Source organism: Furipterus horrens, unplaced genomic scaffold, assembly GCF_987537825.1.
Source record: "Furipterus horrens unplaced genomic scaffold, mFurHor1.1.pri manual_scaffold_17, whole genome shotgun sequence".
NCBI classification, from domain to species: Eukaryota; Metazoa; Chordata; class Mammalia; order Chiroptera; family Furipteridae; genus Furipterus; species Furipterus horrens.
Window position 1 is genome coordinate 87299345 of NW_028327187.1, and position 14357 is coordinate 87313701.

Below are 14357 nucleotides of genomic sequence, written 5' to 3' on the forward strand. Positions count from 1 at the left end.
CATGTACTATTTCCTCATCTAAAGTGGCAGCTGCTCACCTCTGGAAACTACTCCCTGGACTCTGGACCTACACTTGACCATTTCCTGAGGACTGAAAAGATCAGTCACAAGCTGGTCCTTCACCTAGTTAACCTCTATAGAAAGTTAAATGCTTCATTTCTGCAATCATCAGGCAATTTACATTAAAGGGAAAAAAAACAGGACATAGAAATTGTTTCTGATGAGCACTTGACCTTGAAATTAAAAAACCGATCACAAGGCTTTATTCTATCAATCAACATGAATTAGTCTACATAGGCAAATAAGATGAAGCTTGCTCTTACTGATTTCAATGAGGTGATTCTATGAGTTGCTTTTACTTTAACACAGACTAAACTGAGGGGTTACATCCAGTGCACTTAACAATAGTCTAATTAGACACAACCATTAATTTGTCAATGTTTTCTGATGGTACTGAAAAAAAGTAAGCATAGAGTGCACTTCAGGATTATTTCAGCAGCCTAAACTTGTATGCCAGAAAACACAGGGCAGTTACTGATGTGGAAAATCCAATGATCTTCAGCAGGCCTGGCACAGAAGGAAGGTTCCTTTCCAAGAATGTGGATGTGATTTCAGTAGCTGGAACATCCTAGATGAATGAACATAGATCATTAGCAGAAGACTCCTGCACTGACAAGAAGGGAAAAAATATATCTGTAATATGAATGCATTGATATGCCTTGTAGAGTGAAACCTACAATTATATCAGAGGTTAGAAGATAAAAGATACAAGTTTTATACACAGTTACTAGTCTATGGAGATGAAGCTGCCAAATTTACCTCTGATTCAGGCTCTTCAATGTCTTGATTTTCCACCTTCTTCATAGCATACAAGATCTGAAAGAAAGCAGCAATGGTATTATGAAATGAAGTCCTATAGCTTTGACAGATTCAAGGCCCTGCTGGCCACAGATGAGCCCCCTGAGTGGAGTAAAGAGCCAAAAATAGACATACATATTTATTAACATCAAGATCTAGAAAGGTCAGATACAAAAAACACTGCTGGACTCAGGAGGGAAGGTGACTTGACTTTCTCCCTTACCGATGTAGCTGCTCGTTCTCCAGCTTCAACAGCTCCTTCCATGTACCCACTCCAATGTGTGGCTGTCTCTGTTCCAGCAAAATAAATCCTGCCTACTGGTTCTCGAATCACCCTTTAAGTAAACAGAGGGGTCACAGTTGCTTTAGAAGGCACTGAGGATTAATGAGTCAATCACTGCCCTCATTTACCCCCCAAAAGACAAGGTAATTCAAATTGTTTTAAAAACTCCCATGCAACTAATCCAAATGTGAAAGGCTCCTCCTTGTTTCCTGGGCCTGTAACCAACTGAAGGTCTGAACTTTCAAGCCAGAAAGAATTAGGCTGTCAGGTCATCAGTCACTAAAGGTGATGTTGACATTTTCCTAGCCATCCAGTGTTGGACTATAAGAACGTGCATTAAATCCACAGACTTATTTGTTGTATGTTTCCTGTTTGTAATCTATTCTGCTCCCTGCACTGTCTTCCCAAATGGGTGTATTCTGCATGAGATCTCATCTGACAGCAGACCCCAGCCAGGCAGGCACTCCCAGGCTGCCAGGAGGAACTGTAGTCGTGAATGGAAAGACAAGGACGTTAAATGATCCCTGTCAAAGAAAAGACCTGAGGGATTATAAGCCTGTCTCCTTAAAAAATGATCTCTGGGGCCCTGGCTGCTGTGGCTCAGTCGATTGCGCATCGGCCTGCAAACCAAGTGTCGCTGGTTCGATTCACAGTCAGGGCACATGACTAGGTTGCACGCCAGGTCCCCAGTTGGGGACGCGTGAGAAGCAACCACACATTGATGTTACTTTCCATCTCTTTCTCCTCTCCCCTCTCTCTAAAAACAGATAAATAAACTAAAATAACAAAAATTACAAAATAAAAATAAAGTAACCTTGTTAAAAATTTTTTAAAAAAATGATCTCTGTACAGTTAGCATCTATGAATGTATCTGGAGACTAGCTGAGGGAAGGGAAAAATGGGCCTTCTCTTGCAAAGAAGTCAGCAAAGAGAACCATGGAAGGGCTGGGCTGAATGGGCAACTGTCCTTTCCCACCTTGTCGGCTTTGACTCCTACCATGTCTACAGCCACTTTTATAAAATCTCCTAAGCTGCACATCTCTATCCTAAAGGCTTCACCTCAATTAATAAAAACATAAATAAACAAAAATATTGTGTAAGGAAAGGATTAATAAAGTTTTTTCCTTCATGGATAAATGTGACCTTCAGTTAACACTCTAGCTCTGTTTCTTTGGAAACCTGATGAAGGTATAATGCCACCTATGTTACTGGGCATACCACTTATTCTAAAAATGTTTCCCCCATCCCAACAATGGTAAATTGGATCTGGGCTGGAATGACTGGCCTGAACTGTAAATACCTAGTAGGAGGCTATCACTTTGGGCTTCAGTGAGTGTGGTGCCTCTTGAGACTGGGCATGTCTCTTACACAGACCCTGGACACTATGCCAATAAGGCTGTTACAAGAGACAATGGCTCCTATTGGCTTCTAAACTAAGATGGGCTTTCCCACCCTGTTGGGGTCTCGCCTCCTCACATCTTAGCTGCATACAGAAAGGATCACTCTCCCTGAAGAGGAATATATAATACTGCTCTGCTGGCAAGATATACTTAGTCTATGTCCTTCTGTGTAGACTGCTGCCCAGGAGCATAGAGTAGTTGTGTGAACCTGAATGTCTAATTGAGCTCAAGAAGGCCCCTTGAAGGACACTGCAACTTGGAAAATTCTCACATGTACTACTGACATCTGAAATCCTCACCAGTGTTCTGCTATTGTTCTATGTGCTGACAGCTATTTTTCTATGTACCAACATACTTACAGTATTCCCTCACTTATCGCAGGTATTATGTTCTAGATTCCCCCCATAATAGGTGAAAATCTGCAAAGTAGGAACCTTACATTTATTTTAGTTTTTATATATATATTAAGGCTTTATAAACCTTTCCCACACACTTATAAACTGTCCCAGTCCCTTAACCTTTCCCACTCCCTTATTAACCTTTTCCACACTTTTATAAACACTACTTATGTTCTTAAACATATTCTACACTCTTAAACTTACATAACTTTAACATACATATACAGTACCGCAAAATCCCGTGATATAGCAAAAAATCTGCGATAAATAATTAAATATAATATTTTTAAAAATCTCGCGATACAGTTAGTCTGTAATAAGTGAACAGCAATATAGAGAGGGATTACTGTATTTTCATATGGACATCTAGAATATACACAACTGACAACCTGAGACATAAGAAATAGGAATGCTGATGACCCAACTGGTGTGCCTTAGGGGACTGAGCACTGGCCTGTGAACCAAAGGGTCACTGGTTCTATTTTCAGTCAGGGTACATGCCCGAGTTGTGGGTCAGGTCCCCAGTTGGGGGTGGAGAGCAGGCAACCACACATTGATGTTTCTCTCTTTCTCTTTCTCCCTCCTTTCTCCTCTCTCTAAAAAACAAATAAATAAAATCTTTAAAAAAAATAAAATAAGAGTGCTGACTACTATTCCTAAAATTCCCATTGAACTTTGCTTATTTTGTAAGTTTGGTGTCTAAGTAGTACCTTCCGTATTGAGTCATGATGCCAGGAGGAAAGTAGGCAGTATAACAGCCCCCGGAGTACTGTTCTTCGCACCAGTTTTTTTCTTCATAATGCACTGGCTGAAGTTCAATGACGAGAAAATTTCAAAGGAAAGACACACAAATTCTGTCAGTCAACAATGAAGGTTCTTGTGTATTTTACTTTTAAAAAGTTTACATTTTAAAAAATGATTGACCTGGTTTTCAAGCACATTTATGGGGAAATGTGACAGAACCAAGTGACGGTCTTTTGTGAGTACCAACTGACTAAGCATGTCTACTTTGACTTTTTCAACCTCTTGACTCTGGACACAGGGCACCTCCAGGAAGATTCTGAAGTCTTTAGACCTGTCTACAGGATACTCCATCAATAATCAGGTTCTGGAAATGTCTACTCAAAACTCCGGATCCTCTAAACAACAGACTTTACTTCCCCATCTACCAAAGCATTACTGCTGAAAAAAGGGTGGAGGGAGGAGGTAGAAGATAAATACAGTGTCTAAGAAAGGTTTTTTCAGAACCACTTCTCTAAGCTAGAAAATCGAATGACAGGAATTCTGATAAAAAGACGAGAATTAAAGATTAAGATGTTTCTCAATGGACATGAGAGAACCTTCTCTGATTTCCCTAATATATTCTGCAAATTTGTTATTTGAACAGTTCAGAGATAATCCCCTAAAAGAGCTCTAAGCTATCTGGTAGGATCTTCAGAAAGAATTTCATTTTCATAATTGCTTTCACTGGTGGATTGAAAGCACTAAAATTTCTAAATAAGCTGTGAGTTGAGTCTACAAATGGAAAAATAATATAACTTCAACTTGGGCAGAGAGTCTAGATTCAGTTATATTGTCAGGTATATACTGCAGTGCCTTCTCCAACAAATGATGATCTATCTGGGATTTTTTTTTTCACAGCAGTCAGTTGACATTGACAGGAGGGCAGGCTCTTGGTTCTGGGAACTGATCTCATCCACGCAGGAGGTAATACCTGCAGCTCTAGGCTCTGACTGCAACTGGCTACCAGTTATTCAGTGAACACTTAAAGAGCCCAGGGAACCACTGCATCAGAAATTGTTTGCACCTAACAGCAGATTTTAATGGCCTTCTGTGACAGCTGAGGTTAACCCTTTAGTAAACATATCCCTTTATACTCTCTTCATAAGCCTCGCAGGAAACCAGAATCTGCTTTCCTTTACCCTTTAAAGCAAACAGAGAACAACCTGCTAGGTATTAAAGCTGAGTGTTCTTACTTGTAATGCTTCTTCTGATCCCAGCACTTTGGAGTACAACTCACAGATTTTTCTCTTTCTATAAAAAAAGAACCAAAAACGTTAAGGAAGTAATAACTGATGAGCATAGAATAAACACTATGAATTCCAGGGCTCTTGCCAATGAACCAGATTTATCAAGGAAAAATTAAAATCAATGACCTTCTGTACCCACACAAAATGAACAGTTCCATGAATCTCTGCACTCTGATCAACTCTATACCTCCATACAGTTATCTGAGTCAAAGATTCAACAGCATTTTCCTTCTTTTTTATATTTGCCTCTCACTACCCAATACCATGTCTACTCAAGATTAAAATGGGGAAATAATTTTAAGTTAAATTCAGTCATTTTAGAGATTGATTCTAAGTCACTTTTCTAGAATATATACATTTCTACAATAATCCCTATTATAAGTCTGTAGTATGTATATATTTTTTAACCATCCTATATTTGTTTAACAGATACTATGAACATATAAAGTTCATTTAATCTTTTAAGCAGAACATAAATTATGCTAGACCAGAAGGTGCCTATGGTCATTTCAGTCTAGTAATCTGTAACTTGAGAGAATGGTTTGTGGACACAGGGCTCCAAAGGGCATCTTGGGAGTGAGCATGATGTGATCTTACCTCAAACACAATCTTTGGTTATCCTCATAATTCCTTATGTAAGTGACTAACACAGAAAAGAGTACATATTATGTTTTAGAAATCACTAGCTTAACTTATCTAAGTACTTCTTGGAAAAGATATATTGTGGACTCACAACTACTCTTAGTGAAATTTAAAAGTTCTAATTTACTAAAACCAACCACTTTAGAAATGAATGGTTCTATTTTGGAATTTGTTGGAACAGGTTCACACTATGCAGTTATATACTTTGGGTATTTACTTTCTTTAGTCTTTATATAGTTTAAACATTGAAAGTGCTCCAAATATTTGTTATAGGTTAAAAAGCAACAGGAAAAGAGTTGCTAAAAATGTGGCAAAGGGTTTAATTTAAATATGTAAGGCAAGCATTATAAGCTGAAAAGACAACCCTGACTGGTGTGGCTCAGTTGGTTGGGTGTTGTCCTGCAAAGCAAAAGGTCACCAGTTCCATTCCCAGTCAGGGCATGTGCCTGGGTTGTGGTTTGGTCCCCAGATGGGGCGCATATGAAAGACAACCAATAGATGTTTCTCTCTCACATTAATGTTTCTCTCCCTCTCTTTCTCTCTCTCCCCCCCTTCTCTCTAAAAATAAATAAAGAAAATATTTTTTTTTAAAAACTGAAAAGACAAATAGCCCAAAAGGGGGTGGGAAGGGAGGGAAGGGGAGCTTATATTTACCAGTAATAAAACAGATTTTAAAAGATGACAATTTTATGTTTCCAATTACATTAGACAATATTTTAAAAAAATTTTTATCCTCACCTGAGGATATTTTTTCCCATTACTTTTTAGAGAAAGAAGGGTGAGAGGAAGGGAGAGAGAGAAACATTGATGCTTTACATCGATTGGTTGTCTCCCATCTGATGCACATGCATGGGGACCAGGAATGGGGATCTGGGATCCAACACACAACCTAGGTATGTGCCCTGACTGTAAATCAAACCCAAAACCTTTCAGTTACAGGACAATGCTCCAGTCAACTGAGCCACACCAGCCAGGGCTAGAAAATATTTTTAAAATATGTCCCTAGTGTCTCTAAATAATATTGGACAAAATGTAACCTTATAAATTTCAGAACTTCCATCTTGTGGATATACATTGTTAAGACAGGAGGAGGAGTTGGTGGAATTATAAGCACTGCTTATTGCAACCATTTTACCATGGTATGTTTTAAGGGAGAGACAAATGCCACTCCTGAGTTGATGTCAGGCAACATTAGGTCTCTATTTAAGTTCCAGTACAGACAGGAAAAGTTTGGTTTCCTTTCAAGGAGCTGTTTATACTATAGATCAATAATTATAAAGGAAAGGGAGAACTGGAAGAAGTCTCAAAACTACTATCCTCCTATTTGTCTCTCTCTGCCATATCCAAGCCCCTCATTTCAGAGATGAGGAGGTTCGGGCTCAGTGCACTAAAGAGAGTTGTTCCACATTACTCAGATAATTAATAGCAGGGCTGAGGCTCAACACTCCTGAGCATCCTACCTGTAGTAAATGCTCAATAAAAATTTATTGAATCGAAATCCAACCTCAGCCTAGTATGGTATCCTCTATGATATAGATACAGATATAGATGACTGATTCTTACCTACTTTACGTGAGGTTACAAGGAATAATGCCAACATTTTGAGTCAATTAGAAAACAAAAGTATTGACAGTCATTCTGAAGAACTTAATGAGGTTTAACTTATTTCTGGGATATATAAATTTTTATTAAAAGAGTGAAACCTAAAATCTATTCAAACTTAATTGCAGCTAATTTTTAAATCATGAACAATAAACCAGTCATAATAGAAATATAAGTCATTATTTACTGTATTTCATATTATTAGATAACTTAAGATTAAGCTCATACAACAATATAAGGAAATTATCTTCCCCATTCATTCCTCCCATTAAAATTTTAAAAATTTTATAAAAATAATGCAAGGCCATTGGAACAATGCACTGACTGATAAGTTGGGCTCAAAAAGCATTAGAACATTTTAATGATGGCCAAAAGATGTCACCATGCAAATTATTTTGTAGTTAAATTTACCCACTGGTTTCTAAATCTAAGTGCTCATCATAATCCCTTGCAAAACTCGTTAAAAAATACAGATACTCAGGTCCCACCCCTAACCTACTGAATCATAATTTATCAGCCTCAGACAATATATATTCTCCAGTTTTTTAAAATTTAAGTATAATTGGTATACAATCTTATATTGGTTACACAGACTACTGTATTTTCATATGGATGTCTAGAAATATACAAACTGACTACCTGAGACATAAGAAATAGGAATGCTGATGATCTTGCTGGTGTGGCTTAGTGGACTGAGTGCCAGCCTGTGAACCAAAGGGTCACTGGTTCTGTTTCCAGCCAGAGCACATGCCCGGGTTGTGGGCCAGGTCCCCAGTTGGGGGACTACTGTATAGTGATTTGACATTTTTATACCTTACAATGTAATCACCCCACTAGTAATCATCTATTATTGTGTAAACTTATCACAATATTATTGAGTAGGTTCCCCTTCCCCTTTTCACCCATCCCCCTACACTCATCCCCTATGGTAACCATTCCTTTTGGTCTCTGTTCCTATGATTATGTTGGTTCTAGTTTTGTTTGTTTTAGATTCCGCATATAAGTGAAACCATACAGTATTGATCTTTCTCTGTCTGATTTATTTCACATAGCGTAATACACTATAGGTCCATCCACATTCTCACAAATGTCAAGATTTCATTCTTTTTATTGCTCTGTAATATTCCAGTATGTGTGCATGCATGTGTGTGTGTGCACCACATCAGGCATTCTATGGGAGATTTTGACGCAGTCAGTTCTGGGAACTGTCGCTCTAGTTAATGACATATTAAGACTTCTAAATGTTTTGTCTTATAAAATGTGGAATCATACCAAATATCTACACCTAGGTTGGTATTTATTTTTTTATTAATAAGGAGGGGAAGCAGGAAATACAAAAGAAAATGTCAAGCTTAGTGTAGTATAATGAAAGAAAGTATACATTACATGCTATTTCTGACTTTGTCATAAACTAGATGCAGAGCCTTGGCCAAATCATTCCCCACCACTGGACCCCACAATTCCTCCTCTATCGAGTGAGTAGCTGGATACTAAAATAGATCTTTTCCTGACATCATATCTCGTGGTAGTTCAAATAAACTAATAATCCATGTGCAAATGTGGTAACTTCTGCAGCTTTTCCTGACTTCCAAAGTCATTCCAGTAACTCTCAAAGCAAGGGCTGCTAGTGAAGTTTGTGTTGAATGTTTAAATTAAATGCAGGAAGAAGTATACATTGGTGTGTATATTAGTCCTCTTCAAAAGCTAACAGGGGATTTAAGGCTACCATAAAGAGGGGAAATCCAGAAATTCCCAGAGGTAGCCCTCCAACAGCCAAATAACTGTTTCCAGATAAAAGCTTATTTGAACAAACAATTCTGAGGCAAAACAAAACAAAAATATAAGGCAGAAAGAAAGGGAGAAAGAAAGAAAAATCCACTGTCTTTAAATTCTTTTATACTAGGATGTTCTTGGAAGATGGGAACATCAGGACTGTGTCCTAGATATTCTAGATTAATTCTCCTAATAAAAGGGGAATATTTTTATCTACATAAATTGAAACAGGTTGAAACACATATGTATGGATCTGCTTTTCAGAAAATGTGCATGTTAGAGAAACTTGGTAAAGGGATAATGGTCTTGCAAGATTATTGAAACTGGGTCTCTAAAGGTTTTTGTCACAGCTAACATCTTTGATGATTTTTTTCCATCCATCTTACAAAGAAACCCTAACCTTTTAACTGCTATAAAATAAAAACAAATATGTAACACTAAATTATATATGCTAATATATAATATAATATGCTGAGGGAGCTGTAGCAAAATACAAAAAAGTTGATTTATTAGGACTTTGAGAATATTAGTGAATTACTGTTTTTCATAATGATATTACATTGCTAGTGCAGTAAGCATAATATAAAGCTAACCTGTTACATATGTTTCAGAAGTAAATTCTTACCTTTCATCTTTATGTAGTTTAGTTAGTTGGATGGCTTTTCGAGCGAGTATAAAGCTGGAGAGAGAGGTTACATTTGAACGATTAGGTGACAACAGTTTATTATAAGAGTTGCCTTTTTTTGGAGTACTCTTGCCTCCATGTACTCAGCGTTAATGAAATCTCCCATACCCTCCCAGTATTTCCCTTTGCTAGAACAAATACCATGCTGTCTTTGGTCTGCCTCTGTATCCCAAACCCCTGCTAGACTGTGGGGCAACAGGTGGCATTCTACTTAATATTTTACTCCCAACATTGGGCACAGTTCTTGGCATATGGTGAGAAATCAAATGTCAGAAAAATTAATGTTACATTAAATGATTATCCTGGTAATGACCATTGCCTACTGTCAAATATTGGATAAATCTGGAAAAACAAACATAAATATGTGTTGATAGTGGATGCCATGGTGGGACGCCCAGATTCTTCTTCAGGATTAAGCATTCACTGACCTCAGCTCACAGCTGAGCCCTTCTCCAGAACTGTACTCTGCAGCAGAGAACTGACTGTCTTAAGATCCCTTGCCACTCCCCAGCATGACTAGCTCAGGAGCACAGAATACCTCTGAAGGATCATCCTGCTTCAGAACTCACTGTGGGATGATTTAGGCCTTCACTGCATTAATGGTGAAAACCAATCTCTCCTTCTGTCTGATCCTGATTCCTTCCACACAGGCAGTGATTTCAGAGCACTTCCCAATGAACCTCCTACACCCAAGTCTCCATCTCCAAGTTGGCTTCCTTGGAAACTTTCCTAGCACATTCCCCAAAGTTAGTAACTGAGTAAAATTCAGTTATAATCTTCTTCCTTTTAATCAAATAGAGTCTATTTATTATACTGATATTGCTCTAAAAACTTGTATATTTTAGACTTGAATTGTGACAAGAAGTCATTAGCTATATTATACTATTACTAGAAAATAATTTTTCCCCAGAAGTCTAAATGAGCTGAGGGACAATGAAATCATTTATTCATTAAAAAAGTTTAAAAAGTGTATTTCTTTTTTTAGTACTAATTGATAAGATTTATTGAGCTTGTTATACATGTCAGACACCATTTTAGAGAATTTTTTTCTAACAGCTTTATTGAGATGTAACTGATATAATATACAGAATTTAATGTTTGGACATGTGCAAACACTCATGATACCATCATCACAGTTTAGATAACAGATATATCTAATACCTCTCAGTATTTTTATGTTTCTTTGTTGTTTTTAAATTTTGTGCATGAATGGTAAGAACACTTACCATGAGATCTGCCCTTTGAACAAATTTTGAAGTGTACGACAATATATTGTTAAATATATGTACTATGATGATTATTATTGTCTATTTTATCCGTCTGGATTCTAAGGCATAGGTAACATTTCTTTTGTTATAGAAAAAAAAAAAGACAAGTAGATCAGGAATGAAAATGCAAGGACTAAAAACAGGTATTTCATCCTCTCTCTCACCCCCAAATTAAACTGTTTCTCAATTTGATTTAGAAGTTCCTGTAGAGCTGTCGAGATCATTCTGAGAAGCACAGATACAAAAATGTATTTGTGTTAATACAGAGAATAGTATTTCAGAGGAAGTTGTAGACTGCTTAAAAAATTTGAACTATTGTACTTTTTGAGAGATAGTCATAATTTTGCTTCATTTATTACCGTATGTTATGGCTTGCTAGTAATGATTTCAGTTAAATTTTAGGTTTATGCAAGAATATATCATTTTAGACTTATGCAATTGTTTCAGTGGAAATCACCAATATCTGATGAAAGATTAAACCATCTAGCTGAACACTGTTTTGGATCTTCAGTGCTTTTTACAGTCCTTTTCTAAAGGGCAGTTTTTGTTGGCTATTTCTGTAGAATCTAAAATCAAGAATGAAATGACCTTTTTGATCTACTTCTATATGGACAACTATCCTTTAAATTTCTTCGGTGCTTTATTGAGGAAATCAAACATGCTGGCTTTGGGTTGGGAACATTTTATAGATCTAAAGTACAAGTTCCTTTCTAATTTCCAAAAGGCACTAATTATCACAAACAGTCCTGGGCAATTAATACTTCTATCTTCAAAGCTTTCCCTGCCCTGAGCAAAGAGCAGGGTGGAGGCAATATAGTTTCAAGGCAAGAACAGGGTGGAGGCAATTGTCCAGATAAATCTTTTTAGAAACTTCCTAAATAACCTCATTACCATCTGGAAGGCTTCTGCAATGCACATCCTTGTTAATAAAGCTGAAGAAAGCCCAGAAGGGCAGATGCTACAATATCTAACTTCCAGGGCAAGAGAACATCAGTGTTCTTCCATCCACAGGTGGACTGATCTTGACTGAGTCTCCTAAATTCTCTACCTCAACTTCCTGTTTTCCTTTGGCATGTAGAAGGTGATGTTAAACTACAGAAACAATCTGTATCCTTTCTTGCCAGAGATGAAGAAGAGCATGTTTTGTCACTGTGGTCATTATGTTGTGAGTTTCTGCCCTTTCCTGGGAGGCTGATGCTGTTTGTTATATTTTACAGCCAGAGAAATGGTTACAAAATGGTTTGTTGGCAATCTGGTAGCACAGCCTGTTTTCTAAGTCCCTTGGGTCATGTGTCTGCTCCTATTGTTTTTGTAATTTCCCTTTAATGATGCAATACACATGAGCTTAATTCTTCCAGGGGTGAAGGGGAAAATCACAGGTCCCTAAAAGTCACTTGACTGCTATATGAGCTCTGCTCTTTTGTTGCCATGTTGTAGATCAAATAGCTCTTTTGTTTGTACAGCTTTGAGGAGCACTAAAATATATGGCAGCTGCGAGCCTGTGGCACTCCTTAGCAATCTGTGGGAGCCCCCTTCCCTTTCTGCATGCCTAGTCATCAAAGGGCAGAGAAGCTGTGTGTGGGATTGGGAGAAGAGGGGAAGACTTCTCCTCTTCCAGACACAGAATTTCTCCCTGGACCATCCCTGGGGAAGGACCGCTATGGAGTGATCTGCTAGAACAAGCACCGTCTACTTGAGGTCTGGCTCTCTTTCAAACTGTACTTCCTAGTCATATATCTTATATTCCAGGGAAACAATGAACATATTAACATTTGCTACATAGCAATGTTTGGAATGGAGAAAAGGATAAATCCCAGAAATGCTAACTTTGGAAGATTTCACAGGATAAAACAATTATTCCAGAATGGTTGTGGACATTCTGGCTCTAGGCAGGGTTGTTTACTATATCACCTAGTTAATGTTGCTTCTTTTTCTGTCCTCAATATATACATTTTATGGAGGAAATAAATATATGGGAACAAGTTCAAATGCTGTCAATTTTAGTAAAGCTTCCTAGTGTTGTGCTACATATAAAATAATAATATTTTAATACATGGAGACATAATATATTTCTTTATGGTTATTTATCATTGCTTGAACTTGATTCTAAAACAATACACCCTGACACTGTCCACACCAATATACCAACACCATTTGGAAAATGCAAAACACCAAGCTCTAACTTACCCCATGATAGCGGGCAGTGATCCATCTGGCTTGCTGTCATCCAGGGTTATCGAAATTGGAGCCTCTTCATCTTGGATGATCATACAACCACAGTAGTCTTACCCAGAAGAAAATCAATAGGATATTGAGACTGACCCATCAGAGATTTAGGGAAAAAAATTATATATAAAGTACAAGTTCCTTTCTAATTTCCAAAAGGCACTAATTATCACAAACAGTACTGGGCAATTAGAGTGTGTGTGTGTCTGTGTGTGTGTTTCTGTGTGTGTGTGTGTCTGTGTGCACATGCACACTATTCTTCTAAGAGAAAAATAAAGCTTAAACTATTGGCCTTTGCTCCAACTCCCTAGAAGCTTTTTCATATCAAACACACACACTTGACTATATAAGATGTCTATTCAACCAGACGCATGGAAAATGATCCATCTTGATGACCTTTACATAAAGGTCATGTATGACAAATGTATAACTAAAATTGTAAGATGACCTTGGAGCCCTGGAATACATGGAAAAAGAGGGCTGTGTTACAAGGAATCACCTTTATGAACTCAAGGAATAAGTGTCAGGAAATTATCCTTTGACTATGCGCAGGCTTATCACCAATAGCTACTATATATTCCCACACCCTACCTCATTTAATCCTCACCATAACCTGACAGTAGACTGAGACTAATGCTGAGAGAGGTGAAGTGTCACACCATAGGCTACACAGCTGGTAAGCAAGTGAAGCCCAGGAAAAAGTGACTTCAAAGCAGTGTTCTTTCCATGGTGCCCATTTGTCTCACTCTGCTCATGAAGAGTAAGTGGGAGGACATATTCCAGGAGTCAGAGTAATGGTGGTTCTGCAAATAGTGGGATCTCTTCCTTCCCTTTCACACCAGCAAGTGTTGTTGGGGTCATTTTGTGTTATGAGGGGCTATGAGGAAATGAACAGACTGAGATTTCTGCACCTTTCTATACCAATTTGTAAGCACTTACCTTTATTTCTGTTCAGTGTTTAGTATCATGTTCCTAAAAAAGTGCAGTTCCTTCACTTAATACAATTTAAACATGAATGAATTCAGCCTACCCTTTTTCTTCCAGAACGCCTCCTTGTAATACATCATACACTTAATGATAGCTCCCATTGGAAGACGTTGAACTAACTGGTTTCTCTCAGCTGGCAGTTCTGGAGTAAAGTGAATCTTGGCCGTCAGAGTAGGAGGGATGGCACTAATTACATATTTGCACT

At 37.7% G+C, this 14357-nt stretch overlaps 1 protein-coding gene across 1 annotated transcript in view; it reads right to left on the reverse strand.

Annotated features, from left to right (window-relative positions):
* Positions 1-234: 234 nt before the first annotated feature.
* MAOA (monoamine oxidase A) overlaps positions 235-14357 on the reverse strand; it is an 80709-nt gene continuing 66586 nt past the window's right edge. Inside the window, exons 8-15 of the mRNA XM_090264306.1 lie at positions 14196-14355; positions 13127-13223; positions 9612-9665; positions 4916-4973; positions 3650-3747; positions 1082-1193; positions 820-876; positions 235-628 (exon numbers count right to left, since the gene is read on the reverse strand). Coding sequence (XP_090120432.1) covers positions 488-628; positions 820-876; positions 1082-1193; positions 3650-3747; positions 4916-4973; positions 9612-9665; positions 13127-13223; positions 14196-14355 — 777 coding nt within the window. The 3' untranslated portion in view covers positions 235-487. The remainder of the gene's footprint in view (positions 629-819; positions 877-1081; positions 1194-3649; positions 3748-4915; positions 4974-9611; positions 9666-13126; positions 13224-14195; positions 14356-14357) is intronic.